Source organism: Postia placenta, assembly GCF_002117355.1.
Source record: "Postia placenta MAD-698-R-SB12 unplaced genomic scaffold POSPLAscaffold_6, whole genome shotgun sequence".
Classification (NCBI taxonomy): domain Eukaryota; kingdom Fungi; phylum Basidiomycota; class Agaricomycetes; order Polyporales; family Adustoporiaceae; genus Rhodonia; species Rhodonia placenta.
The window spans coordinates 19,903-44,025 of NW_020169837.1; the positions used below are offsets into that span (position 1 = coordinate 19,903).

At 56.2% G+C, this 24,123-nt stretch overlaps 7 protein-coding genes across 7 annotated transcripts; 4 read left to right on the plus strand and 3 right to left on the minus strand.

The window, feature by feature from the left end:
- Nucleotides 1-94: 94 nt before the first annotated feature.
- On the minus strand, nucleotides 95-2,036 carry POSPLADRAFT_1033298 (hypothetical protein; the record flags this gene model as incomplete). Its single annotated transcript, XM_024476923.1, has 3 exons — nucleotides 95-263; nucleotides 326-1,850; nucleotides 1,991-2,036. The coding sequence occupies 3 exons, from the start codon at nucleotides 2,034-2,036 to the stop codon at nucleotides 95-97; spliced, it is 1,740 nt and encodes a 579-aa protein (XP_024339308.1).
- A 2,842-nt stretch (nucleotides 2,037-4,878) lies between these two features.
- POSPLADRAFT_1141136 (hypothetical protein) lies at nucleotides 4,879-5,763 on the plus strand (the record flags this gene model as incomplete). Its single annotated transcript, XM_024485259.1, has 3 exons — nucleotides 4,879-5,079; nucleotides 5,135-5,312; nucleotides 5,366-5,763. 3 exons carry the CDS (start codon nucleotides 4,879-4,881, stop codon nucleotides 5,761-5,763), a joined length of 777 nt encoding a protein of 258 aa, XP_024339309.1.
- Nucleotides 5,764-7,239: 1,476 nt separating this feature from the next.
- POSPLADRAFT_1085052 (hypothetical protein) lies at nucleotides 7,240-7,786 on the plus strand (the record flags this gene model as incomplete). The annotated part of the gene is made up of 4 exons (XM_024483031.1): nucleotides 7,240-7,266; nucleotides 7,331-7,379; nucleotides 7,459-7,512; nucleotides 7,581-7,786. Coding segments are annotated over 4 exons (336 nt in total), but the record flags the coding sequence as incomplete, so codon positions are not given.
- A 4,231-nt stretch (nucleotides 7,787-12,017) lies between these two features.
- On the plus strand, nucleotides 12,018-13,492 carry POSPLADRAFT_1140709 (hypothetical protein; the record flags this gene model as incomplete). The annotated part of the gene is made up of 2 exons (XM_024485211.1): nucleotides 12,018-12,043; nucleotides 12,094-13,492. The coding sequence occupies 2 exons, from the start codon at nucleotides 12,018-12,020 to the stop codon at nucleotides 13,490-13,492; spliced, it is 1,425 nt and encodes a 474-aa protein (XP_024339311.1).
- Nucleotides 13,493-13,952: 460 nt separating this feature from the next.
- POSPLADRAFT_1055890 (hypothetical protein) lies at nucleotides 13,953-15,345 on the minus strand (the record flags this gene model as incomplete). The annotated part of the gene is made up of 8 exons (XM_024480703.1): nucleotides 13,953-13,994; nucleotides 14,057-14,077; nucleotides 14,142-14,269; nucleotides 14,346-14,495; nucleotides 14,559-14,567; nucleotides 14,620-14,647; nucleotides 14,714-15,242; nucleotides 15,305-15,345. The coding sequence occupies 8 exons, from the start codon at nucleotides 15,343-15,345 to the stop codon at nucleotides 13,953-13,955; spliced, it is 948 nt and encodes a 315-aa protein (XP_024339312.1).
- Nucleotides 15,346-15,792: 447 nt separating this feature from the next.
- Nucleotides 15,793-20,049, plus strand: POSPLADRAFT_1140663 (hypothetical protein; the record flags this gene model as incomplete). Its single annotated transcript, XM_024485203.1, has 12 exons — nucleotides 15,793-16,034; nucleotides 16,232-16,465; nucleotides 16,575-16,734; nucleotides 17,008-17,481; nucleotides 17,541-17,630; nucleotides 17,758-17,858; nucleotides 18,172-18,220; nucleotides 18,343-18,603; nucleotides 19,154-19,418; nucleotides 19,495-19,602; nucleotides 19,736-19,914; nucleotides 19,996-20,049. The coding sequence occupies 12 exons, from the start codon at nucleotides 15,793-15,795 to the stop codon at nucleotides 20,047-20,049; spliced, it is 2,217 nt and encodes a 738-aa protein (XP_024339313.1).
- A 3,046-nt stretch (nucleotides 20,050-23,095) lies between these two features.
- POSPLADRAFT_1055895 (hypothetical protein) lies at nucleotides 23,096-24,104 on the minus strand (the record flags this gene model as incomplete). The annotated part of the gene is made up of 7 exons (XM_024480704.1): nucleotides 23,096-23,158; nucleotides 23,214-23,341; nucleotides 23,410-23,559; nucleotides 23,623-23,631; nucleotides 23,701-23,728; nucleotides 23,795-23,885; nucleotides 23,944-24,104. Coding segments are annotated over 7 exons (630 nt in total), but the record flags the coding sequence as incomplete, so codon positions are not given.
- Between the last annotated feature and the right edge of the window lie 19 nt (nucleotides 24,105-24,123).

Sequence of the window (24,123 nt, forward strand, 5' to 3'; positions counted from 1 at the left end):
ATGAAGTATCTTTGTGATTCTTATGTTTACTACTTGCGTTCCAACATGCAATAGGTAAAAGTAGGGCCTGTAAATGACCTGAACTGCTTACGGCCTAGTGAGCCGACGTGATAGGATTCGTGACAACACTGATGCTGCCGTTGTGAAAGTCATACAGGTCGCTCAATTGTGTTTGGACGGACAATACAAGAGTGATGTACTGTCCAATTGTCAATGATGTATGGTGAATTGTCTGTGATGAATACTCCTCGACAATGATAGTTCTGGCCGCCCAGTGGTCATAACACTTCATCGAGTTAAACGTAATCACCCATACCATTTTTACTGATGAATGTTCTGCTCCGCCTCGTCGACAGCACATGTGACGGTCAACATATCAACAACATCTGATAGTTCGGGAGGAATGACCCATTCTCGCCAGGTCGTCAGTTCGCAAGACGCCAACCGCCGGCCATCTCTCGCGCGCGTCGCAAGGCAGGCTGTCACAACAGGGAGGAGGTCGAAGCCATCTCGGTGGAATGTGATTGTAACAGACTGAAGGGAAGGGCAGGGAACAGCCGGCTCGGGGATTGAGGGATCTAAGCAAATGGAAGGATCACTCGAAGCGGTCGTCCCGAGCGCTAGGAACAGAGGTCGCATGGAACAGTTTGCATCTCGGACCGTGATGGATGTTAGGCGTGAACTCTTGCTTAAGATGTACACCCATTCTTCGCTGTCAAGTTCGACCTGTGAACCAGACAGCCTGATGTCGAGATGTTTGAGCGAGGGGAAAGCTATAGCGCCGAACGGCGTGTGGGCTAGCGCGGGGCGCCTCCGATGTATGTCGGCTTGAGTTACTTGAATATCGAAAAGCTTTTCAAGGGTAGACGCATGCATATACGGAAACCGGCCCACCACTTCCGTGCTTAGAGTAAGTGCCTCGATTTGTGAGGCGATGTCGCTTACAGAGCTACAATTATACAAGGTGTCCACAGATCGCAGATGGCAGGCATAGTGGAGGCGGATCTGTGTGGAATTGGGGAAAGAAAGACGTTCTAAGAACCGCAGACTGCGCGGAGTGCCATGAACCGCTTCGACGGATAGCTTGCGCAACGAAGAAAGCACTGCTACCGAAGGCGGCGACTGCGTGCGCTGATACAAAAAGTTGTGGAAGGCGTGCAGTCTGAGGTAGCGCAGACCCGTGCATTCCTGTAGGGTACGCATGACGTCCTCTACACTGACCTTGAGATGTGCGAGAACGAGGTCGACGAGTGTCCTGGCTGGCAGCTGCAAGCGTGGAAGGCCGACAAGGGCAACGGTCGTCAGTAGTGGATAATGACCGGCGAAGACCGACGAGACCTCTGGTTCGTGCGAAACCGCTATAACCGAAAATACGAGCGTTCGAAGCCGTGGCGCCGGGGACACCAGCATGGGAGTGATCATGTTCGCGACGGCCGGTGGAACTGCCATTGCGATGAATGTGGCTAGGCGCCGCGTATGTCCAGCTACGGCTTGTATAGATCGCGCTAGATCACGCTGTAAGTCGGGTGAGTCATCGAAGGACTTGCACGAGAACTTGATATGAATGGGGGCGTCGCACGACCTGCTCAAGAATTCGGTAGCAACAGTAGGACGTATCATCACTGCGTCGTTCAAGGACGTCCAGACTGTGGGTGATCCACGCACGAACGCGCTCCAGCGATAGCAGACGTGAGATAACACGATGGGCGCAAGCCAGGCGCTACGCTCTTGGTTCTGAGTACTTGTAGATACGTCGACGCTGGCCAGTAGCTGAAAGATGCACAGAAGAACATCGTGCTGGATACGTAGAATAGGCCCCTGCACTGATAAACTAGAACCAGTGTCAGGATCTGAATATAAGAGGAAACTCAATAAAACTAACGGCACAATTCTTCGCCTATGAGGTAACGGTCGCAGGTTGTACATGGTGAGGAGCCTGAGTGGAAAGACAGACCGGAAGAGCCCATTGCAAGATAAATGCAAAACGGACCGATATTCGCATCCTTTCCAGGCATAACAATAAGAAGGGTCTTCATTGGAACTTGGTCGGGTGACCATGAAAGCAAACGCATCTGAAAAATGTATATACCAAATAGGGTATTCACATAGCGCCCGACGGCGCGGCATGTTTTAATGATACTCCCACCGAGCCTCATGCGTCCCACATACTCATCAAATAACTCTTTGCCATTGATATGTTGGTTTTATATTAGAAATCAGTAATGCCTACCTGAACCGTCAAGTTTGGGCACTCACTGACTGCTCCCGGTCAAAATTGAAGCGAAATATCACACGCTACAGTCAGTTCAACAATCTACGGCAACAATCGCCTAGCATTGTTGCACTTTTAGCATAGTCTTATCGACCGCCTTGAAACAACAGGGTAAGATGCCTATTAACTACTTAGATCATATTACTTATCAGAAATGATTTCACAAATCTAATCATCGTTTCTACTGATCAGCAAGCAGCAAATTTCACCTCGTTGCGCAGATTCGAGCCAACGGATCAGTATTGCGGTATAAAGGTTGTCGACATTATATCCCGACTTGTACATCAGCCGCCTAATCCAGCGCATTCAGTTCGATAACTCATCGTTTGCGCGTACATTCTCGAGGTAGCGTGAAGCAAACGCGGATCCAACTCGCACGCCATAGTAGAGAACATCAATGTCATGATCATTCAGCTTCAGTTCATAGATGGCAACCTGCCATTCCAGATTATCTTAGAAAGGAAAGAATAAACTCGCATGGTGTTCAGTGACTGCCGCGCTCAGGTGCATAGTTAGGCTTCGGTGGATGTGAGCCTGGAGCTAAGAGTCAGGGCACGTATGAGCACGATGTTCAGGCGTCACGGGTCTCGACCGCCAGTATCAATGCATGAATCTCAAGGATGCAGTGAGTAACGATCACGTCAACCACGACCCATATGATGTTCGGGCAGAAGAGCCCCAACGGGTTCCGTCCTTGTGAACATTCCGACCCAGCCACAATGCACAATGTATACCATCAGATGAAAACCACATCAGCTGCGGCTCAGATGACAATAATCTCCACGTCCTGCAGTTTGTGGGATGGGAAACTATGACTATTCGCCTGATTTCGGGGATCACAGGCTCGGAGAAGCCGGGTGTAAAGGTAATCCTCGCACTTCCTGTATAACGGAAGGAAGAAGTAGCTAAGCGACACTGTGCCTTACGGAGCAGTAGGCAGACCCCAAGTGCGCACCTGGCTCAGGATTTAAAGCCATTGAACGGACCGCGAACATACCGAGAGATTCCGGGGGAAGCTTGCTCCTTGATTGGCGGCAGTCACGCTACCGACATGAGGGGTCCGGCGACTGCCAGGTAAAGTACAATACTCACCTCAAGCCGCACCCGTAAAGTCGAAATGCATTCAATCCATGGGCATAGTGTCACCCGGTGACGCTGCAGAGCGTGAGAGAGGAGCGATGTTGCCGCATGCCATGTCCGTGTCGAGGGCGCCCTTCCCACGGCTATTTGCATTGCTATCTCTGATGTCATCGTCTTTGAATTTGAAGGACAGTAATACTCTCAAATCTCGGCCGTCAGCGCGTCAGCATCGGGGGATCTGCCAGTACAAAATGCAATTCGGCAATGTCACCGCATGCTTAGCATAGATGCCTCGCGACGCGGCCCGGGTGTGGCAGTCAGCGCAACGGTGTTGAGACGAGAACTTCGGTCCCGAGACTTGCCAGCAGCTTGTGGTGGAAATGTCAATTGGAATATGAAGCCTGCGAGCACAGGTACGTGAGTGATCTCTATTGCGTAAGCCCCATGGTGTTCGCGTCGTGCCGTCGGTGCTTCATCGGCTTCCGTATCGAACCTCACGCCCTTCTCACCTTCACAATGTTTGGCCTACTAGGGTATTCCAAGTGCGAAGGCATTTCGTGTGTTCAGGCACCGGTGCTTTTCGGTGTTTGTTCTCCAACCGCCATAGGAACAGAAATCCAGTCAGCGCGGGCATCAAGCTCAAGCACGACAGAAGCTTTGCATGGCTCGCGTGATCTTCTGCGCCAGCAAAAGACAGCCTAGACTTCGGACGGCAGGCCGGGTATGAAGGAGATAGCTGCGATATTTGTGGACCCATTGATCGAGTTGTAGCTGCCTTCACAGATAGAGATAGAAACGGTGCGCAACTCTTCTCGATCGGAGGACGGTGTAATCGCATCAGAGATAACGGTGTCTCGCAGGTTCCCGGGGTCCCGCCATTCACTTGCGTGACTGACGCGCAAGCTCGCGTGAGACATCATTCGGGTTGTCCTGTCTCCTCGCCTCGCACAGAGGTAGCATCCATATGGCTCTGTGTGTTCTGTATTTGGACCAGACACAGAAGTATGCGTCAGCCAGTGTTCCATCTATAAATTGATATATATTGAGCAGATGGTACCCACAATGATAAGACTTGTCTCGTGACGCTGTAAAAGCTCGCCAAGACAGGGAAAGGAAGTGCCGGAAGGTATTTCTGAACGAGTGCAATGATCGAGCAGGTGGCGTTCTCGACGATAAGGCGTTTCGCATGCTGCGCTGCGGGTTTGCCGAGGCAGATGGTCAGTAGCTGGAAGCAACGTACGGAATGGAGCAAGTCGACTTTCTCGAAGACAACCGCCGGCCTGGATCCGCGGCATGCGCTACCACTCGCAATTGCAACCACACAGTCCGACCATGTGGGCTGTAGGCCGTTGCCCCTTGTCGGTTCCCACCAAACCGGAAGGCATATGGCGCAACGCACGCTCCCGCACCGGTGAGATGGACCATGCGCGAGTATAAAGGTCGAAGAGGAATGGCATCAGTCTTCCAGGTTCCTCTCGGTCTCATAGCCCTTTCGAGCCCAAACACCCTTGCCTCTCATCGCAACAATGCTCTCCGCCGGTCTCCTCAGCTGCATCCTCCTCGCCGCCTCCGCCGTAGCCCGTCCTTCTGGCTTGGCCGGTCGCATTGCGCGTCGTCGCGCTGGCTCCCACCTCTCGCAGCCTCTTCAGCGTTCGGAGCTCATCAGCGACCAGAGTAACGTGGAGTACAGCTCTAACTGGGCTGGTGCCGTCTACGCCGAGGGCGATGTTCGTAGCACAAATGATACTCACCGCACCACACGATGCTCAAATTCTGCTACAGGGTACTTACACTGCCGTGACCGGAACATTCGTCGTCCCCACCCCGAGCGCACCCAGCGGCGGCTCTGGCACCTACTCTGCCGCCGCCTGGGTTGGCATTGACGGCGACACCTGCGATAACGCGATCCTGCAGACAGGTGTGGACTTCACCGTTGACGGCGGCGAGGTGTCCTATGACGGTGAGTTCGCGTCTCTATAAGCCTGAGTCCTCGTTCATCTTGCATTCCGATAGCCTGGTACGAATGGTACCCTGACTACGCTTATGACTTCTCCGGGATCAGCATCAGCGCTGGCGACACGATCAAGACGACTGTCACCGCGACGAGCACGACTAGCGGCACGGCCGTCATCGAGAACGTCTCGACTGGCCAGACCGTGACACAGAGCCTCACCTCCTCCTACGCCCTCTGCGAGGAGAACGCCGAGTGGATCGTCGAGGACTATGAGGAGAATGGGGGGCTTGTCTCGTTCGCCGACTTTGGCACCGTCACGTTCACCGACGCCGTGGCAACCACCAGCTCCGGCACCCAGGGCCCGTCTGGCGCGACACTCATCGACATCGAGCAGAACGGTAATGTGCTCACCTCCGCGTCTGTCTCCTCGTCCGAGGTCGTCGTTAAGTACACTTGAGTGCGGTATGGAGGATTGACTCGAGCGGGATGAGCGTACACGAGACTGAAAGACTGCTATTATGATGACTGCAACGGTTTGACGTTCTGGGTTGTACGTGAATTGTTCTCTCATGTAAAATGGTGTAAAGGGGTCATGGGTAGAAATGTATTGCTAGACGTACCGTGTGCCATCATGCACCTCACGTTTTCAAGATCGAGGCGCAAACGAGAGACGCGAAGGCCTGGCAGCGCCACTTAAACTTGGGTGGCCTGCGGATGTGGGATCCAATGGGCTAGTAAAATCCTCCTGCAAATCGGGCGGATATATCCACGATCGATGGCTAGTCTTCATACTCTGTCCTATGCAAGCAATTCGTACCCTTAAGTAGTGCATCTTGCACGAAGATACTAGAAGACACAAAGGGGTACATGAAAGTCTTCGTGAGTGCGCGTTCATCGCATGGGATCAGAGTTTCTCACCCATATAAGGAATGGAAACAAGCGTAAACACGATACTCATCTGCCTATAGCAGCAGCAGCCAGGACACCTTTGAAGAATATAAAGGTGGAAAATGTAGACATCCCTTCAGATGACTCGTGCTCGAAGACTACACTCGGGCTGAAGGTCGAAACACCGTCAGCCTTTTTCCTACTGTGGTTAAGGAGCCCTGCGTCTGCAGAAAGGACGCATCCTCGCTGACTCTGAAAACAAAGAATGCCATCGACTGACATCACTTCCCTCTTTGGCCCGAAGCTACAGTGAGGAAGTACGTCAGTCGTCGCAATGGTAAAACGTAATCATACGCACTAGCTAGCCGCTCTCGATTACAATATTACAATAGAGAATTGGGATACCGATGCGTCGCCGTTTGTTTACTAAGTACTGTGGGCATTGAAGGCCTGCCAGCATGGTCGGTCTACAGCAGACAAGGATGCTAATTGGGTGTCTATGCCGCGTGCCAATCCAGAGACTAGGACACCCTCAGTCATGGTCCTGACTGAAGCAAGCGGTGGTGGGTTGAGGTCAGTTGAAGTATATGCGTACCGTCTGATGTTAAAAACGTTGTGTCGCTTGTGCAACGCATCTACAACTTATGGCTATATGCGCGAGTGAGATGGCGGGAGATGGCGAGACGCGAAGCTTGGGATAAGTAGAGACAAAGTACTAGTTACTTGATAGAAGATATTGAATGTCGGTATACGTAGTACAGAACCTGAGACCGACCTGCATTCCCTTTCAGCCTCTGGTCTGCTTCCTTTTCAGAAAAAAACAGGCATAATGCCTCAGTAGATGTGTTGAAATTTGATGTATACATCAATGGAAGGGCGCGCAGCGTCGTAAGCGGTTATATGTGCACGCTGAGGAAGAGGCCGAAAAGGTTAGACTTGATGGCGCTTGTCGCGACAAAGACGCGGCACATGATCGCGTTTGTCGCGCCAGGATTGCCGCCTGCTGCAGGATGTAGGCTAAACACTGAACGGCCGCCGTCATAGTATGGACATCGCAGAATTTCATGCAAAGGTGCTCGTAGCCTCAATTTTCATTGTTTCAGCATGCAGCGACTCATACAATACTTGCGCTACAGGTATACCATGTCGTCCGGCAGATTCCCCCACAGCATGTTACATCGTACGGTGGGTGATACCCCAGTCCCTATCCGTGAGAGTAATGAACGTTGAATGTAAAAAAACGCTTTTGGTTTTCGTCTCTCAGGTCACATTGCTAAACTCATAGGCATGCCGAATTACTCCCGCCATGTAGGCCAAGGTACGCCGTTATAAGTATTCTGTGTAAGTATAGGTCTATGTCCTAAGCTTGACGCGATGCACGCTCAGCACTCAAGTTCCTTCCTGCGAATGTGAATCCTCCTATTCCTTGGCAGCGTGTCATCTCCTCCTCAGGAATCATCTCATCGCGCGGTCCCGGGACAAGTGGTGCCGACGTTCAACGGCACGCACTGGAGGCCGAAGGCGTCGAGGTGACCGTCACACGCGGAGGCGAAATACGTGTAGATCTTCGCCAATACGGGTGGTTTCCTGCGGTCGGGACTGTTGATTTGGGTGATGAAGACAACGACCAAGATCTGGGTGATGAAGACAGCGACCAAGGTCACGTAGATGAAGGAAACGAAGCTGCCGAAGCCTGAGGTCCAGATGTACAGGTTCAAAGACTGGTGCAATGCTATCACAATCCTGGACACCAAACGAGGCCCCGCAGAACTCGATAAAATTTCAGTGCGCTATGAATGGTGCCACGCACTCCTGGTCAGGTGCAACAGAATGCTATCTAGGATGCGCGCCATGGATACTGTACTGAAACATTTTAGTAGGAACATAAGCAGAGGTCGTTAATAGTCGAGCTAATAGAATCGGTGCTCGGACCCAACAGTGAGGGATTTGGTATAAGCAACCTTTACTATCAGATACGGGGTTTTGCAAACTCATGCATTGTCCCCTTCGCTCTGCTTGAACCACCACAAGGATCGTTGTTATTTCACTCAGGCATTGTTGTAAATACATGGAGGAGTACCCATAATGAAGCTGGTGCCCATACACGAAGGACAGCCAGTGTCACGAGTTGGTACGGCGTCTAGCCGTTTTTTAATTTTTCCTTTTCGCGGGCTCGAACCCGCGACCTCTGTACCACATGCCCGATATGGACGTGTCGTTATCTACTGTACGATTAGATTAGATGGGGCGGCAGTGCACGGCACAGCTCGGGCTCCGCTGACACAGCCACTCTGACTCACCGGCCCCCGGGGCTGCGTCAGCATGCTGTGCACGGACCAGCTGCGCACAGACCAGTGCGCACAGCCTGCCCTCATCTTCCCCTGTATATAAGCCGGCCTCTGCTGCCCTAGGGACCTCAGTTTCGACCTCTTGTCCCTAGGTCAGTAAGCCCTCCCTTGTATCCTTTCTTACTTCACTCACTAATATATTATCTTGTCCCTAGCCTTAGGTTTGAGCGCTGCTCACCATCGCTTCGGTGAGACCCAGTCGAACGCCCCCAGCTTTCTAGGTTTTCCCTGTCGCTTGACCTCAAGTCACGACAGCCAGTGGTAGTGAGATGCTGCATTTGAGGCCTCGCATTGCAGTAGTTCTGCAAATTCTATCACGCCTAGGTCACAGTGGCAAATATAAACTCCGCTCAGCAGACATTGCAGAACTGCAAAGTGTGCTGCTGCATCGTGCCATGATTGAGCGCAGGGTGTGAACATATCATGCTGACAGTGGCAAATGTCATGCTTGCTGTCGCGACTTGAGGTCAAGCGACAGGGGAAAACCAAACAAGGACGCTGGGGGCGTTCGACTGGGTCTCACTGAAGCGATGGTGAGCAGCGCTCAAACCTAAGGCTAGGGACAAGATAATATATTAGTTAAGTAAGAAAGGAATACAAAGGGATGCTTACTGACCTAGGAACAAGAGGTCGAAACTGAGGTCCCTAGGGCAGCAGAGGCCGGCTTATATACAGGGGAAGATAAGGGCAGGCTGTGCGCACTGGTCCGTGCGCAGCTGGTCCGTGCACAGCATGCTGACGCAGCCCCGGGGGCCGGTGAGTCAGAGCGGCTGTGTCAGCGGGGCCCGAGCTGTGCCACGCACTGCTGCCCATCTAATCTGATCATACAGTAGATAAGGAAATGTCCGTTTCAGGCGTATAGTACAGAGGTTGCGGGTTCGAGCCTGCGAAAGGGAAAAAATTAAAAAGACAGCTAGGCACCGTGTCAACTCGTGACACTTGCTCTACCAGAACAACCATCGCCCACCAGCCATGTCTTTAAGGGTGAATCGGGCTGGTGTACCAGAACACACAAAGCTGTAATATAATGGATCGGATGTCTGATTGTCAAGAAATACAATGAGTGTCTCTGGATCTCGCTCATCACATGTTTGCAGAACATCTTAAGAACAGTCTGCAGGCTGTCATTTCACTTCACCTTCATTTCCTCTCAATCACTCTTGCACATAGCGTATACTAGGTGATACAACGGTCTATACTCCTATATCGATGCCTGACTCATAGACGACGAGTGAGGGCTTATGGACAGTACATCGTCCTGAAGATCGAGCGAGGAAGTCGAGAATGACCACTACCCCAAGCGAGGAGGAGCAGAGACTTGAATGAATAACCAGGTCGAACTTAGGGTTCAACTGACTAATGGTACAGCTAGTTATACAAGTACCGGCTATGCACGGACCACTGTATCTGTGTGGTCGTGTTAGTAAAGAAGGAAACATAGTGGTATGATACCAGGCACAAAGTGCGCATGGACCCCATTATGTAAGCTACATAATGTTCAACCCGCGGGTGAGCACTAAGACGGGCACCAGTATGGGCGCTAGTAGTACAAGAAATAGAATGGAAAGATAAATGTTTCACTAGGTGCCTACTAGCATCTACAACAATCAAAATTAAATTTTCATGGTGTGCAGTGGAGATCATGCAGTTCTGCAAAATTGATGGGTTTTGCAAAACCCCGTATCTAATAGTAGATTAACGTAGGACACGCAAACCTTATTCGAGAATGGTTACGTGACTGATGCGCGACGCGGTGGCTGAGTACCCAATGGCCGTTTCAGACATGCTCCAGCTCGTAGGACCATGGAATTCAATGTTTTCACAGAGGGAATCAAATAAACACATATAAATATGTTTCCCCAAATATTTGGAGATTTTTAAGGGCCCTAGAAGGGCTTGAATTGAGCCCAGTGCATGTTGTTGAGACTAAGCGTGCTGCATAGTGGCTTGTTCCGTGTGTCCCATGAAGGATCTTGCAACTTATTTCTTCATGGGACATGCAAAATTTGGTGGTGGCGCCTATTTTCCTTGCTGGGGAGCGTGTCCCAGCAAGAATTTTGCCTTAGAGCTTCATGGGACACGCAGGATTGCTTAAGGGATGTTTTTCCCATGATCTCGCATAACAGCAGTGGTGGCGGCCATCAGACAGCACTCACCGCATCCCCACAACTCGCCTGAGCTGCTGGGAGGCCCTCCCAGGCCTTCAGGCATCAGCCGCACTGTCCAAAGGCCCCTGCTCGCCATCCAATGTGTCGCCACTGCCCTTATGCCCCACCCTCGTCACGTGCGTGTCCCAGGACACACTGACATAATGATATTCCCTTATCAGGCAGTCACACCCATCTCTCGTAACAGAAAAGCGCAATGCATAAGACTAGCCAGATGTTACAAAGTTGCGTGTAATGTCACTAGTTTTCACCTCAAATGAATTTGAGATCCCCTTACTCGGTAGAGCAAGGCTATATCCGTCAAAAATGTCACTCATCTATCCGACAAATGTTTGTAGCTATTGCTCATTGTTTGTTTGCGGTGGCACCGGTTTTGCGTGTAGCTTATTTTGTTCTTTTCAAACTTGTGACTCTATGTACACTGCATGCAGTATTCAATTTCCTGGTGCAAGAAATCAAATAAAAATTGAAAGAAAAGTTAATTTACCTAATCAGTATTCTGGCACCTAATATGGAAGTGAAATCGAAGGAAAATCGATTATGTAATCAATTTTCCATTGTCTCTTTCAATTTTCCTTCAATTTTTCTTCAATTTGCATTCAATTTCTACATTAGTAAGATTCAATAGGTGCCATTTGCTCTTAATTCAAGTTTGATTCAATATTTTGTGCAAGAAAATTGACTCCTGCATGCAGTGTGTAGCTTACAGTCTGTGCATTGGTCAACAGAATACACTTGCATATTCTTTTCATTGTCAGAGGATTATTTGCAAGCAAGGTTGCGCTGACACCCCTGGCAGCACTTCGAGCTCATACAAGGAATACTTACTGCTAGGGGCAAATACAAGTAAACAACGGATGCTCAGCGCTGAGGTAACAGGCTGAGGACTCACTGGTCAAACGTGGTGGACCTGAACAGACCTGAACTCCACTGAACTCTGTTGTTCGTTAGTATATATTGCAACAAGTATAAACTGCTGCATATTGTCTAACGGAGAGGCTCGGCAGGCTTGGCAGGCGCAACTGCTGTCGAACATCATACCTGAAAAGGCTGTGGCCGGCGTCCCACCGCAGAGAATACTGTGACATCTCAGCCTGAACACCGAGCCAGAGACATCACGCGCATGAAGACGAATAATCCCGTCTCGTTGACAGGCTGCCGATGATCTGTCTCTTCAATAGACGATGATATTAAATGAAGGTCATTGTTGAAACTCCACTCCATCACCAAACACATATAAGCCGCCACCAACAACACCTCCCTACACCCCGTCTCGCTCTCTCGCTCTCTTTCCTGGAAGCTTGATCATGAGATTCTGGCGCATACGCAGATGGTTGGTGATGTCTCCTTCCGACCAACTTTCGCTACTGATCGTTATTCCAGTACGCCTGTCCAGGCACCAGCTGCAAGTCCAAGTTCAACCTTGCTAGTGGAGGATGTGTTGGTGCCAGCTTCAAGTCCAGGTCCAATCTTGGTGGATGATGTCTTGTTGTATATCTTCCGCTATGTTCTACCACCGGAAGTCCCCGACGAACTGGAAGTCGTATACCGGCCGGCAACGATTGTCTTGTCACACGTATGCCACTACTGGCGCCACCTCGTCAACACATCGCCCACGCTATGGTCTGTGCTCAGTCACCCTATAATCATGCGACCCACCGTCCTCCTGGAGTTCTTGGATCGGTCGCTCAACGCGGATTTATGCGTACATCTGTCGGGCAAAGCTGTTGACATGGCATCCGAGGATACTGTCGACAGATTGTCCCAAAGCTTCCAACTTATCTCGATGCACACACACCGTCTGAGGACATTCATCGCTCTCGAGCTATCCCCGAATTTGACAGCAATAGTTGCAGCGGGACTAGCGTCTCGTGCGCCTTTCTTGAAACTCCTACACATAACCTCGCAAGGAACCGTAGGCTCGCAATTATTTGGAGACCAAATGCCTCGTTTGCAGGACGCATCCATCGCCAGGATGCCGATCCTTTTGTTGCAACTGAGAGGCCTGACTTCGCTGTCCGTGGCGCAATCAATGCTCATGGAGCAGGATATTATGCTGGTCGCGCGCAACTGCCCAGACTTACAGCGGCTCGTTTGCACCATCGACGAGGACGTGCTGAGTACGGTATCGGACGCCATGGCGAGTTCGACTGTGGCTCTGAACTCTCTTCGTGTCCTCGTCCTCTGGACCAAGTCGCCTCACGGTCTGCGGTTCCTATCGCGTCTGTCTTTCCCAGCATCCACTCACATCATGCTCCACTACAATTCCTATTCACACCAAAATGCTTTCAACCTTGATTGTTCGGCTTCGATGCATACCATCATCTCAGGGATCACCTGCATGTCCGTGTCCGGGGCTCGAAAGCATGCGATTCAGGTAGTGAGCCCTGGTCCTAGTGATATCCAGTTCCGAGTCGCAGTTGAGCGATACGATTGGTGTGCTCTCCAGCGCTCGCCGCACTATACGCCCTTTGATGCCCTTGAGTTCCCTGCACTGGAACAGCTCCACATCCGGTACGCGGGGGCACCGCTTGTGCTCTTGGATGGTGACTGGGCGAAGATCTTGAGCAAGCTTCCAAATCTGACAAGACTCTCGATCGTAGACGCGGACTTCTCGGCGTACAACGTAGCCCTCGCGCTTGGCCACAAACCAATTTGGGGAGGGAGCCATACGAGTCGTAATGTGCCGGTGATATGTCCTCTCCTGCAGTCGATCGTCATCAATATCGAACGCGGCATGGAAAGTGGGCTGCTACCGGGGTTGGCGAGATCGCTTGCGTGACGCGCTCAACGTGGCTACTGCCTGCCGTCGTGCTGCGTCAAATTGTTGCGGACGCAAGTGTGTCCTCCCGAGCTAGCACTCTTCGTCACCAAACTGACCGTGGAACATATCCCGGAGAGGAAGTCCATGCCGACGTCATCGCACTGATTCCCGTTACTCGTACTGCGTCCTACAACCCCTCAGTGCTCTGTGTCTCCTCAGAGTGTTCTGTATCCCCCGTTGTATTCTAGCTGTCTTTCATACACCTATCTCTTGACATGTTGTAATACAATAGTATGTATTTCCTCTGTAGTCGCACATATAGACTCTCATAACCGATATCGCGCACGATGTCCTATTCCGCCAAGTTCTCATAGAGAGAAGGTTATTCAGCGAATACAACAGCTGCGCGTCCCGCCCTCGAGGATTTGTAACCACCGAGCACGCAAGATGCGCACAAATGAGCCCGTCTGTCGCTTTCCTATGCCTTTGTGAAAATGCTCTTCGGCATCATCATGCCAATCTAACCGCCGTCGAGACCGTCAGCAGCCGACCCCACCTCACCAGCTGGACATCCGCACTCACCACATAGTTTGGCATGTCGACCTGCGTGGTGCGCGGGGGTTCAGCCAGGACAACATCGAAGGGGCAGAGAGGACGCGCCACGCACCACCTCGTGCATCCGCAGATCGCCCGCGACGCTGCACAGCATGTACGCGTCGGTCCTGCTCAGGCCGTGCGTCGCGCCCAGGTACGCGATCATGCCGCGCACCGCCGCACGCGTCGCCTCGCGGATATCTGTGCCCGCGGGCTCGTCGTCAGCGGCCGCGCACCCAGATGCGGCGATATGGGGAGTACGCGCTCTCCTGCTCACCAGGATCGACGCCGGTGGTACAATAGCATTCGCCGCCATCCGCAGGGCTACCGGCGGACGGCGTGGTGAAATGCGGTGTCTGGACATACGGCGTGTCCTGCACGACCGTCAGGCGCACCGTGACCTTCATGGGCGTTTCGATCGCCGTGCCTGGCGTGCACAGACGCAGTGAGATGGACGCCGCGTCATGCCCGGCGAGGCGGGGTGACTCACCACAGACCTCTGCGCAACGGGAGTACCAACAACATATACGCACGCGCGACGACGCACTGACCTCCATCGCCCTGCGCGGCATGCCCATCCTACGCGTTCACACGACATCAGTCACGCACGCACGCCGCACCACGACGCCACGCCACGACACGCACCCCGATGGAGAACAGCGCGCCCTCGACCTCCACGGGCAGGAAGAGCGTCGCGCCGGCCGTGACGTGCCTCGTGTCGATGTTCCCGCCGGTCCTGTACGGCGGGATCGTCGAGAACGCCCCGCGCTGCGCCGGCGCGACCCCCATCTCGCCCGCAAACGGCCACAGCGGGACGCGTATCCCGCGCGCCTCATCGAACCACGCGTAGGCCCGCCCCGCCCCGCCCTCCGCGCCCGGAAGCGTCCACAGCTTCAGCGCGGGCGCGGGGAACTCGTCCGCGAGCAGGCCGAAGCCGGGGATGAGCGCGGTCCAGCCCCAGTCTGCCGCGCGCACGTCCAGCACGTCGACGCGGAGCGTGTCGCCAGGGCGTGCGCCCGCGATGTGCACAGGGCCGTTCACCTGGTCCAGGCGTGCAAAGTCGAGGGCCGCGAGCGCCGCGAGGTCCGATGTGGGCGTGAGCTGGCCGTTGGACGCGTCGAGGCAGTCGAAGGAGACGGTGTCCCCGGAGGCGACGTGCAGGACGGGCGGGATGCTGCGAGAGGGGTGAGTGAGCGGCGGACGGGTGACCGAGAGTGCACTTGCCTGTTGTCCCACGCAACGTGGCACTGGGCGCGCTTGACAGCGTGGATGGACATGGTATAGCGCACCCAACGATCTGTGTGGATCTGAATCTGTGCGAGTTAGAATGGCAGGGCGGGGAGGACGTTAGCGCTCTCCTGGAAACTTTCGCGGCTATATATTAGCGTAAGTAGCCTATCCGATAAGCCGAGTCATATCACGGCGGCCCCTGAGCGGCTTATCGTGCCTTGGCCAGTGCAAAGCCCTAACCCTACAATAGGGTGTCGCAGCAGGAGCACCACACACCAGATCGACGAACCGTGCGGGGAGGTAGCTTGCAAAGAAGCAGCAGAGATGCAAGGACACGTTATTCAGGCGTGCGGTCTTTACAGAGATATATGTACTTGAATTCGGACGGCGATGTGTAAGTGCGACTGGAGGAACCACTCTGCCAGAGCGTCGTGGGCGCGAGTACGTGTCCAGAATGGGCTCTGCTGCGGGGTGCAACTCAGGACAGAGCTGCCATGGGAGATGAGATGACTGCACAAGAGGCAATGAATGGCAGGGAACGCGCACAGACCTGCGATCACAGGCGGCACCATGGAAACGGAAGGGCCGCGGGTAGTGAAGCATGCTGCACACTTGAGGTGATCAGGACGAGAAGTCTGGACGACCGGGCATCAGGCGATGCACGAGCAGCGTATGCACGCAAGAGGAGACGCAACAAGACGGGACAGGAGATTATAGGGAATGGCGAGAAGCACACGTGTGGTGTAGAGGGAGGGCAAGGGCTAGATTAAGCGGGACAGGGCCCGCCCATCCACGCGTGGCGTGACAGCAGCATGTCCGTCCATGAGCACGCGTGCTACGGATTGCATTTGGACGAGGCCAAAGTCAGGTCGACATGCCCACACGACGCGTGGAAATGGGCGCACGACCGGACATCTAAATCCACGCATGCAGGCCTGCGCTGTGTGATAGAGCGCGAGGTGACCGGGGCTCGTTCTCCGTCGTGCTCTCGCGCTCGTCCGCGGCAACCACGCCCACCACACGCTCCCGCATACCGCCGGCCGGCGTCTTGGAGGGGCGCCGTCTGGGAGGAGCGTGGATGGCCGGCGTCGTGGTGTCGGGATTCCTGCCGCCATTCTCGAGCAGGGCACAGGGTGATGCCGCGCGCGCAGGGGCCGAGGACGTGCTGTACATGTGCATCGGGCGTTGCACACACGGAGGCCCCCCTGTTTTCGATTCCTCGAGTTAAGACTCCGTACAAGTGGACTGTAGCCGAGCCGCTCATGGCTACTGACAGCGGGCCCCGCGCCCACCACAAGACACGAAGGCCCCTTGACGGCGCTGGAGGAGAGGACGTCTGGCGTGTTGGACTGGCAGGCGGAGCGCATGTTAAGGACCGGGAGCGGGCGGGCGGCGGTGGCAGCGACGGGCTGTGGGATGGCGACGCGGCGCTTTGTGTCCTGTACACGCCTGCTATGCCGCCGTGACGCGCGTCCTAGCGAGGACGCGAGGACAGCGCGTGAGAGGGTGGGACTCTCGAGCGGTGGGACTGACGACTTTGGCGACGCTCCGCTGGGCAGACGTCCCCTCGGCCTCGCCACCAGGGCTGACCGGAGACGGCAGACAGTCGCGGGTGTCGCCCGTAGTGAGAGGGCGCGCTTGGCGAGAGAGCGCGGAGATGGAGATGGGCGCATGACGCGAGTCGCGCGTGCGCCTGCATGTGTTTGCAGCGCGCACTGGGACGCTGGCGAGACGGGCCTGGTGGACGCGAGAGAGCGTGCGCGTCGACGGAGCACGCGCTGACCGGGCCGCGGTGCCTGTGGGGAGGGCGTGACCGTGTGGGACAGGACATTGTCACTGCCAACTGGGGAAGGAGCATCGCGGCGGAGGTGGTTGACGTGTTCGTCGACCAATGGGACGGCGGCTTGCGAGGAGGCCGCGGCGTGCGCCACGGCAGAAGTGACGCGTCGGGAGCGACACGCTTGACGTGGACGTCGCCGGTCGCAGAAGGTGGTTTCCTCTTTGGGACCCTGTCTCGATCGACGGCTCATGGCCTCCTCGCCACTCGTGTATGGTCGGTCCTTTCTGTGCATATCCAACGCCGGCGTCGACGCAGACAAGTCCAGCTTTCCTCTCTCCCTCGAACACCTACCTTTGTCTCACTCCCGGGTGCCGACGAGCGTCCCCAGTGTCGCACGTCCTTGGTAAGTGTTCGTCGATATCGCCTATTCATTTCGAACCTTGTAAGCTCATGCAAGCGCAGGGAACCAGCGCGCGTTCGGTCAAGGCGGTGATCGGCCGGGGCGTCGGTGCCCGGATCAGGGCTAGGACCTCCCTCGAACGTCTGAACGCCGTGAGAGCGTGCGCGTCAACAGAATGACGCATGCGGCGTCGGCGTCGACCAATAGGACGACGCAATGGCGCGCGATCGACTTCCAGGACTGATCTACCCCGCACGCTGTCCGATCTCTGCCCCACAGTGTCATGCGGCGTCATCCAGCATGCCGGCGTCGGTCGCTCTCGCTACAGACGACGTCTATCTACCTGATAGCGACGACGACCGGGGTGCGTTGCGCAAGTGGTACGTCCCACTCTCCGGTGCGTCACGCTCCCTCTCGTGTCTGCCCTTGCATGGCTCACCTACGACAGTCGCCGCCGCGTGACGTGACCGCGCACCTGGCGCGCTCCTTCAACAGCTCTCAGGGAAACACTGTAACAGCCAAGGTCAAAGCGTGCTTCTATTCACGCGTCGCTCCGCCCGCTCGCTCCCGGTCCCCAACGCACGCTCGGCCCGCTGCACGCCGCCTCGCATCGCTGACCGCCTGTCCTCGCCCCTCGGCCCGTTTCGCTTCACAGCCGATGATCGTGTCCCATCTCCCTCTTCCTTTTCTCAGGCCGGTCTCCCGCACACGCACGCCCGCCGTCACCTCAGCTACATCGCAGGTACGTAATGCATTCCATCGCAGTCCCATACATTTCCCCCGCGCACAACAGGAACACCCGTAATTACAGTATCATGAGAGCGGTCACGCGCGACCCTCGTGTCCTCACTACTCACATCGCAGCCCGCTACTCACACGTCGAGACGGCATACCACCCGCGCACAGAACACAATGCGCGCGCGCGCCGCAGACCGCTCTGCGCACACACCAGCCAACGCTGCGCTGCCCGACAAAGCCTCGCATGGGTGCCTCGACGACGGCGTCCTCAGCGTCTCACCCGTCGACAGTCAAGAGCCGACTTGGGGCGTACCTGGCAACGCGGACCCGGCCTGCACGCTGCCTGCACAAGTGCGACGGCCGGTCGACGTGACGCAGCAGAAACGAGTCAGCATGCGAGCACGACATGATGCGAGCAAGACCACCTACCCGCCGGGGAGCCGCGCACAGACGTCCCGCGCTTGCACCTTGCCATCGCGCGGAAGGATCAGCGCCGGACGACGCGCATCAACGGCTGTCGACACACTCACGCGCTGCCTGAGACAAACGGCACGCCCCACTTGACCGCCGTCTTCTGCGGTGGGCATACAAGCGTCGATCGCCGGCAATCAAAGTCTCTGCTGACGCTCGCACCATCTGATCATCCCCGCATCGGCGCATCGCCATCTTGCTCAAGGCGGATCCCTCGCGCATGCATCCCGGTCCAAGCATGTGCCGACTCTGCCCTCGCGTCGCGCCACACGCCGTTCCCCTGCGCGCTCGCATCCTGCCGTCGCACGCACACCGGGCCCCTCTCCTGCCCGGCAGCACTCTCCGCGCCCAGCGCTCCCGCACCGCCGGACGCCCGTCGTCCCAGCTACATGCAAAGCTAAGCTATGTAATAGTCATACATGTTGTATCGTGCGCCCTCACTGTCGTCATCGCCCCCTTTCACCAGCCCCGCGTCACGCCCCTAGAAAAGAAATTCGGCCGGACGGCCGGGAAACAAGCATCAGCAGGCACGCTGCCACACAGCACACCAGGCGGACGCACACACAGCGTCTCCGTGTTCGCGCGAGCACCGCGGCCGGCCGCGAACGCGCTGGCCACGGCAACTAGTCTGGTCAAGGAACCTGAGGTTAGCGCACTACAAGTGCCGGCGGACGCGTGCGGCAGGACGGCGTACCGGCTGTATGCAGAACGCGCGCGCGCTGAACGGTCGGGTGTGCGAGACTGCAAGAGAACGGCATTGTTAGTACTCTGCGCATCAATGGCCCGGCGCGACATACCTGGACACAGGATTGGTTTCCTGCACGGCGGCCCCGTCCGTGTCCTTCGCAATCAACGTGGGCAGCGTCCTTTTGGATGCGTGCGACGGGCCTACTTGCGCGGATCGGCTGATGCGCCGTGAGCAGAGCGACGGTGGCAGGTCATCATACGAGCAACGAGCGCGGTCACGTACCCGCACGTCGGTCCATTCTGTGCGTACCATCAGCCGTCGTGTCCATCTGCTGACGACTGACAAGAACAACTTACATAGATGCACCACCTCCCGCCATGCCCGTACGCCCCCGTCCCCGGCCGACCAGTCGTTTGCAAGCGGCACAGCGCGGTCAGCACCATGCACAACGGCCGGCCGCGACAACTCACCTCCGCACGGTAGCTGCGCAGTCGAAGGCTCACGAGAAGGCAGCTCAGCGGGGCAAGAATGTAGACGACGTGAGTCTCCCTCGTTATATCTTCTCCCCACGCTCCGTCCGCCGCCGCCGCCGCGTAGGCTCTGCCGTCGCCAATTCGCAGACCCGCGTATGCGTGCGCTTCTTCCAGGCCCCTGTTTCCCCCGCTTCACCGTGATCGCGATGGTGCAGACGCGCCTAACTAACTCCTCCGCGCTCGATCACGCGCATTGTGCCGTCCCTCCGTCAGCATGCACACGCGCATGCGCCGCATCCCTGCGCGATCGCGAGTGCAACGACGGGTGTTTCCATGTACTGCAAGTATCCGGGCGCACGGGCGCACGATGTTATCACACGTGCTGCTAAATAATGGCGGTGGGAATGTCGACATTGCCGTGAGCCGGGAACAGCGCGCCCTTCTCCGACGGCGTCGCTCGCGCCCACGCAACGGACAGACGAAACGCGGGCGCCGCACAGCCAAATGCGCTGTTCGCTACAGACCGCATGCCCATGCCTACTGGCCGTCCGCGTTAGAATGGTCCGGCCGTGGTCCGCCCGCGGTACAGTGTTCTGGTTACGCCCTGGCCATGTCCGGTGCGCGAAACGTCCTTGATGTCTGTGCCTTCTTATGAGCAAAGATGTCGGCTGCGCCAGGATACCGATCACATTGAGGAACGTGATCGGGGTCTTGGCCTGCATCAGTATGCCTGATTGGAGTATGCTACGGCGTGCCCAGCACAAAGCGGCGGGGAACGGCCTCGCGCGCATACCGGAATAGCAACAAAGCAGAACATCAGCGCGCTCGTTCACGCCGCAGTGCGGCGGCGCGATTCCGTCCATGAAGCTGCACGCTACAGACCGACTCCGGAGGTTGGACAGGGGGCGCCGGGGTGCTTGCACGGTGTATTAGGGACAAGGCGCAGACTGTCATAGACATTCAGATTCTCATAGACAGGCCTGAGCTCCGGAATTGGACACGGAGGGACCGGAGGTCATTCTCTGCTGTGCGCACCCATCGCAAACTCGACGCCGTCACCTCAAGCATGTCAAGAGAGCCCGGAAACTGTGCTATACCAGGTGAGTGCAGATGCCGCAAATATGCTATCATCACCGTCCGCAGACACTCTCACAGCCAATTTATTGCAGTCAGTCCATTGCGGCGGCCACTGGCACCGCACCGGGATCATCTGCACCCCGTCCTCAAGCCGTGCCCTGCCCGCAAGTCCAGTACTTCAACGCTGTCACCTTGAGCCCCGCTGAAGCAACACGGTAAGTGTTCTCGCTTGTCGGCCGTGTATTTTGCGCTGTCCGCTCGCACCAGCCGTGTATTGTGCCGTCCTCATGTTCGTTTCATTTCGTCTTCGCCTCCGTTGCCTGTCGCCCGACAGCCTCGCACTGCATGCCCCTCCTTGGTGCGCTCGTCTACCCAACGAAGTCTCACACAAGAAGACAGGGTTGTCGGTGTTTCATGAATCGACGGTCAAGAGCCAATGCGCGCAGCGCAGTGTACCTGGATTGTGGGGCAGACCTGCGTCTAGCTATCGCATGCAGTCGCACTCCTGTCCTCCCCCGGTCACAGACAGCGCGCCCGCTTTCCCGCATCACGGGGCGCCCATCACCCCAGCTATGCGAAGACAAGCTACGTAATAGATGCGGTAAGTACAATCGAACATTTTCACTGTCATCATGCTGGCAACGGTCGCGGTATGCTTTGTGGCCATAATTTGTGTCAGGTTTATGCTCACTGTCGCATTGATAGGCCTACTTCCGGGAAAGATATGGCTGCGCGCTGCGGTACCCGGGCATGTTCGGTGTGTGCATTGGCAGCGTTCTGGAGATTTCTCACGCACTGCGCACCGGATCACAGCATTGCCCGCAAATGCATCCCTGATCGGGTATTCCGGCAGAGCATCCGAAACATACCGATATTTCGGCATGCTTATCACTTCCTGGGCCCGTGCGGTGGCAAAGTGGCTGCCGAGGACAAGTATCAACACTTATAAAGGTGGGCTGTTTTGCGACCGCGCATCATCTTCGATTACACTGTCGCTACGCTACCCTCATGCTGCTTTTCTGACTCCAATGTTGTGTCCCATGTGATCCTTGCTACCTCGTCTTCACCACTCTGCGCAGAACCTGCAAGTCGGACTGACCGGGACATCATGCAAGCCGGATGCAAGCGTCCGACAGCAATCGAGCTGCAAAGGTGAGAGGTCTCGTGTGTTGGGCCTCACGCCGGGCAGGTTGAGGGTCGAGGCAAGGGTGCGAGTGTGCGGAATGAGAATGCGAGCCTGAGCGCTGGTATAGACAAGATGAGAGACGGCGCACGAGCTATCTAAGGAGTTGCAGGGGTCGTTGACGACCGGGTACATGCGAAATTGGGCGCTGAGAACACAGAGACCATGGCGCATTGTATCGCGCTACAGTTTGTAAAGAGACCACGTGCGTAGTATCGCCCCGGTGAGTGTCTGTGTATAGTGGCGTGACCATCACCATGTAGCTGATGCGAATTGCGTTACAGACCACCAGACCGCGCAAACGGACTTTGGAGATAGTCAGCAGATGCTTCGAGCGACGGGATCACGCCAACAACACGTACCAGCTCGTGAATTGCGCAGGAAGATGAGGACCATCCACAGAATCGAAACTGACCGGGAACGTCAGCGCGGGACGATGGGTTCGCCCCGGTAGGTCCCAAAGAATGCCTGCGTGCACAGGCTGCTTGCCCTGACCGGGCCGCTAACATTTGCGACTGCACCAGCTTTGCGAGCATACCGGTGAGCACAATGTTGCAATGCGGGATTTGCTTTCCGTTCACCATATTGAGAGCTGACTGGATTGCGACTGCCCGGAACAGGATATTAGCAGGACGCGGCCGAGAGAAGACAAGAACGCGGGCTGACTTCACAGCGGGAACAGTAGCTACTCATTCGGGATGGCATTGCGCGAGCGAGGAGAGCATTAGGCACAGGATAATGAAGACTTTTAAAGGATAGCGGGAATGTACACACTGTATTGACGAGATTGAAATGACACAACCTTCCCGGTCTCGTACTGTCCCTGTGTCCCCTTGGGTGCGCTCCACCCCTCCCAGTGCGCTCTATGCCCCTCCCAGTGCGCTCCACCCCTCCCAGTGCGCTCTATGCCCCTCCCAGTGCGCTCTACCCCTCCCAGTGCGCTCTATTCCCCCTACACACACCCATCTCTCGATCTTTGTCCGGTCGTCATCTTGCTTGGACACTCGCACCACCTCCAGCTCGCGCAAATAGACGCCCGTGGCTCGGCACCTAGAATCCGCGCGCCAGGACAACATCCAAGGCGCAGGGAGGACGCGCCACGCACCACCTCGTGCATCCGCAGATCGCCCGCGACGCTGCACAGCATATACGCATCTGTCCTGCTAAGCCCGTGCGTCGCGCCTAAGTACGCGATCATGCCGCGCACCGCCGCACGCGTCGCCTCGCGGATATCTGTGCCCGCGGACTCGTCATCAGCGGCCGCGCACCCGGATGCGCCGATGGGGGGACGTTATGCTCACCAGGATCGACGCCGGTGGTGCAGTAGCATCCGCCGCTGTCTGCAGGGCTGCCGGCGGACGGCGTGGCGAAGTGCGGTGTCTGGACATACGGCGTGTCCTGCACGACCGTCAGGCGCACCGTGACCTTCATGGGCGTTTCGATCGCCGTGCCTGGCGTGCACAGACGCAGTGAGATGGACGCCGCGTAATGCCCGGCGAGGCGGGGTGACTCACCACAGACCTCTGCGCAACGGGAGTACCAAAAACATATACGTACTCAGCCCGAGCACGCACGCGCGACGACGCACTGACCTCCATCGCCCTGCGCGGCATGCCCATCCTACGCGTTCACACGACATCAGTCACGCACGCACGCCGCACCACGACGCCACGCCACGACACGCACCCCGATGGAGAACAGCGCGCCCTCGACCTCCACGGGCAGGAAGAGCGTCGCGCCGGCCGTGACGTGCCTCGTGTCGATGTTCCCGCCAGTCCTGTACAGCGGGATCGTCGCCGCGCTGCGCCGGCGCGACCCCCATCTCGCCCGCAAACGGCCGCAGCGGGACGCGTATCCCACGCGCCTCATCGAACCACGCGTAGGCCCGCCCCGCCCCGCCCTCCGCGCCCGGAAGCGTCCACAGCTTCAGCGCGGGCGCGGGGAACTCGTCCGCGAGCAAGCCGAAGCCGGGGATCGAGCGCGGTCCAGCCCCAGTCCTGCTGCGCGCACGTCCA